The sequence below is a fragment of the Apteryx rowi genome, unplaced genomic scaffold (assembly GCF_003343035.1).
Source record: "Apteryx rowi isolate R43461 unplaced genomic scaffold, aptRow1 scaffold_6, whole genome shotgun sequence".
Taxonomy (NCBI): domain Eukaryota; kingdom Metazoa; phylum Chordata; class Aves; order Apterygiformes; family Apterygidae; genus Apteryx; species Apteryx rowi.
This window is the reverse complement of record NW_020450871.1, coordinates 533937-537774: the sequence shown is the minus strand read 5'-3', so window position 1 is coordinate 537774 and position 3838 is coordinate 533937. Positions and strand designations below refer to the sequence as shown.

Below are 3838 nucleotides of genomic sequence, written 5' to 3'. Positions count from 1 at the left end.
ATTTGAATAATCTGTCTTGCCTGTACAAATATCAGGCTTATATTTACTGGTAGTACTGGGGCTCAGCCACATCCCCTTAGAGATACTGTAGAAGGTCAGCAAAGGTTGGAAGGACAAGCTGAGATGCCCTCTCTTCTTGCATCTACTGCCCTGCTTTCTACTGCATGCAGATAAATTTCCTTACAGAAGGACTGTTTGAACTGTGTGACTGTTTGAACTATGTGGGTGACAGCAGTGGCAAGAAGCTATTCCAAAACAGGATAAATAGTTTCTACCTGGATTAAAACAAATCTCTAATTTGCTTTCCTCCATTCAGTGTACGAAGATTCCTCATTTTATGTGGCAGGTAGCCTGGATCGTACTGGGCAGGAATCAGGTCTGGATGCTGTTCCTAGCCCTCCTCACTCCGCTATATGGTCTTGCATTAGTAATTTGATCTCTATTTATCTATTGAGGTCACAAGTGCCACGAGGCACCACGACTCTCCTTTTGACGTCTGAGCTGGACAGAGCCCCACGGGTCCCTGTACTCAGCCCTACGGTGCGAACCTACATTGCATCTACGAGGAGGGTAAGCCTCAAAGACAGAGCGTCTCTTTTTTGTGCAGTGCCTGGCAGTGCTTAGAAAAGCTATGAAATTGATAGTCAAAAGGGTATTGGACTTGTTTTAATTTCTGAAAATACAGTTTAAGTTCACGTCCATACTTACATTCAGAACCAATAAATGTACACAACAGCTTTCCAGACTTCACAATCATTGTCACTTACATAATAGTAAAGTGGTTACATTACATTTTTATATGCAGTTTGGTATAGAATGTAAAAGTGTTAGGAATACATTGAGTCCTTTCAACATTTTTTTATAGTCTTGCTTTTATTCTTTCTTCTGCGTTTGAAAGATTCCTGAATACTATGAGTCTCTTACATGGGTTAATGACAGTGAAACAACGTAAATGGAATACACAGCGCTGTAAAACCATGGCTTGTACATAATTCCAAGATCAGCGCTGTGGCTTATTTTTTTTTATAAATCTTCCTCTTAAGATACAGTGTTTTTCTTTTAAGAAATCCCCTTAGAGACTTTCAAAAATATTTTCAGCCGAATTATCTGAGCTGTTTTCTGCTTTGAGCTGATGCTGACAATGCAAAGCAACCATAAACTCAGCTTAACAAGGTAGTTAAAACAGGTTTAGTGTTGTTTTGCATCACTAGAGCAGTACAAAGCAACCAGTGTGTACCAGTAAATCAGTTCTCTAGAGTATAGAAAGTGGTAACACACATCTGATGGCCTTAGCTAAAAATGCCATAAGAACTTCACACAACCCAGTATAACCCATAACACTTTTAGCTGGGAAAGGGAGGGGAGTGAAGAGAAGTCTATGTACATTTATTTTAGCTTGTGGGTCTCCAGATTTTAGCTTTGCTAAGATTTCATCTCTCCTTTAAGTCCCTAAAGTCTCCAGTTCTACAAATGCTTTGCATTTCCAAGCCATGCCTTTACACCTTACTAGTCTGCATATGTCCATTGAATTCAATATTTCTCTGGGTTAGCATTGATTCCTGCAAGCGACTGCTGTTCTCTTGCCTGTGTTCAATGGGGTCACCATCCTCTATGCCATTGCCCTTCCGGAGGCAAAGAACTTTCTGAAAACTCTGCTTGAAGTTGTCAGAAAGAAATCCATAAAGAATGGGGTTGGCACAGCTGTTTGCATAGGACAGGACCACCACAAAGAAGTACACCCCTACCAACACAGGGTCTTCTGGCAGTATAAATATCAAATTGACAATGTTCATCATGTAAAATGGGAGCCAGCAAAACACGAAGACGACCACAATGATCACCACCATCCTGGTCACCTTCCTCTCTGATCTCCTGCGTCTTGTAGACCCAACTCGGATCCCCGAAGATTTGACTTTAATCACAATCAGCAAGTAGCAAAGACAGATCACCAACAAAGGACCAAAAAACCCGAGGACGGATGTGTAAATGATGAATGCTGCTGACCAGATGTTGACAGGATCGGGCCAGTTCATGTTGCAGGTGTGAAAGACTTCCTGCACATCCGAAAAGATGATGACTGGAAGCACCACCAAGAACGAGAATGTCCAGACAGTTGTACTGATTAGCTTGGCCACTCTGGGACGTCGCCACTTGGTTGATTTGATGGGGTGAACTACTGCCAGGTAGCGGTCCATACTCATCACAGTCAAACAAAAAATGCTAGTGAACTGGTTAATACCGTCCACGGTCATAACCAGCCTGCACAAAAAAGACCCGAAAGGCCAATAGGAGATGGCATTCTGGGTAGCCAGGAACGGCAGGCCCAGCATGAAGAGTACATCAGCAACGGCTAAATTCAAGATGTAAATGTTGGTGACAGTTTTCATCTTGGCATAACGCAAAACCACGTAAATGACCAAAGTGTTGCCACTGAGTCCAACTGCACATACAAGGAGGTAAAAGATGGGAATCAGGACTTTGTGGATATATTTGAATGAGGGCAGCTCTGAGAGTGTCCCATTTTCTGTCACATTTGTCAGCAGTGAGGAATTTACATCACCGGAACTAATTTCCATGCTAAATGTGTTGGAAAAATATAAAGGATCCATAGTTTTATTCTCCAGTTTTTCCTTTAAGGCCAAGAGAGATCAAACTTCATGAGCATCTTGTTCCTAAAAAGAAGAAAAAAAAGGGGGGGGGGTAGAAAGAGAAAGAAAGAGTGAATTCAAAGTAGACTAAGATTCATACACCATGCAATTTTCTATCTATAGCCAGAATTTGTGTTTGAATTATGCTGTTAGCATATGCGCTAAGATTAAGGCCTTAACAAAGGAATCCCGTGCTGAGGGAGCCCAAGTGTCCACCCCAGCAGATGATATTTTGGTTTAATTTTCAGGAGCTCTGGGCGGTGGGGATACAGGGCTGAATACAGCCATGGAGACGGGAGGCTGCACAGCAGTGACACGGAGCGTGCGTCCCGCCGGGCAGTGAGGGCAGACGGGGATAGCCCAGGCAGCCACTGCGCTTCGAAACCAGAGACGGATTAAAAAGTTTGAAAGCCCTGGCATTTGGGTCTTCTGGATCTAAAGCTTGTTGGTAACAAGACCAGTCCTTTCTCAAGAGAGTTGCTGATGATAAATTAATTCCTGCATATATCTTATGCCATTCGGCAAGAAAACTTTACTATTTGACTGTCTCACGCTCCTTAACCTGTCTCACAAACCTTTTCCTCCTTGCTGAAATCAAGGAGCAGGGGCAATATTCAGCTTGCATAAAAAAACAAATTCAAAACCCACCTCCCCTCCTAGCTTTCTAATTAAAAACTGAAGCAACTGAAAACTGAAACTGAAAACAATTTAGGGAACAATTCTGCTTACAAATATGAATGTCTGAAGCACAGCTTTGGCGTTAGTGCCGCAAGCTTTAAACTCGTGCTTGACACAATTCTGCTGTAGTTTAGCCGAGGGTGCCTGGAGTGGCTGGGGGATTGACTCAGCTGTCTCACTCCTGCCCAAGCCCTGGGTGCTTTTATAATCCAGAGCCAAATATAGTTCCTGGCTTTTCGCATCCGAAGCTCCACTGAAATGTTTCACAGGTCTCCTTGTTTACACAGGAACAGTCTGAGCTGATACGTTCAAATGCCACTTACAGCCTGGCAGAACCAGTTGAAAACCCCCAGAGAACATCGGCAGCTGTGTAGGTGGGGAAACAAAACCCTAGGAAAAAATCAATGAACTCCAAGATGGAAATGACCATGCCTGAGAACATTTCTCCACTGGGCCAGTCCATGCACACACAAGCACAAAGACTCTGCAGCGGAAAGGAACAGACTGTTTCT

General features: G+C 43.2%; 1 protein-coding gene across 1 annotated transcript; it reads right to left on the bottom strand.

Annotated features, from left to right (window-relative positions):
• Positions 1-1496: 1496 nt before the first annotated feature.
• SSTR5 (somatostatin receptor 5) lies at positions 1497-2609 on the bottom strand. The gene has a single exon (XM_026083232.1). The coding sequence runs from the start codon at positions 2607-2609 to the stop codon at positions 1497-1499; it is 1113 nt and encodes a 370-aa protein (XP_025939017.1).
• Positions 2610-3838: the final 1229 nt, after the last annotated feature.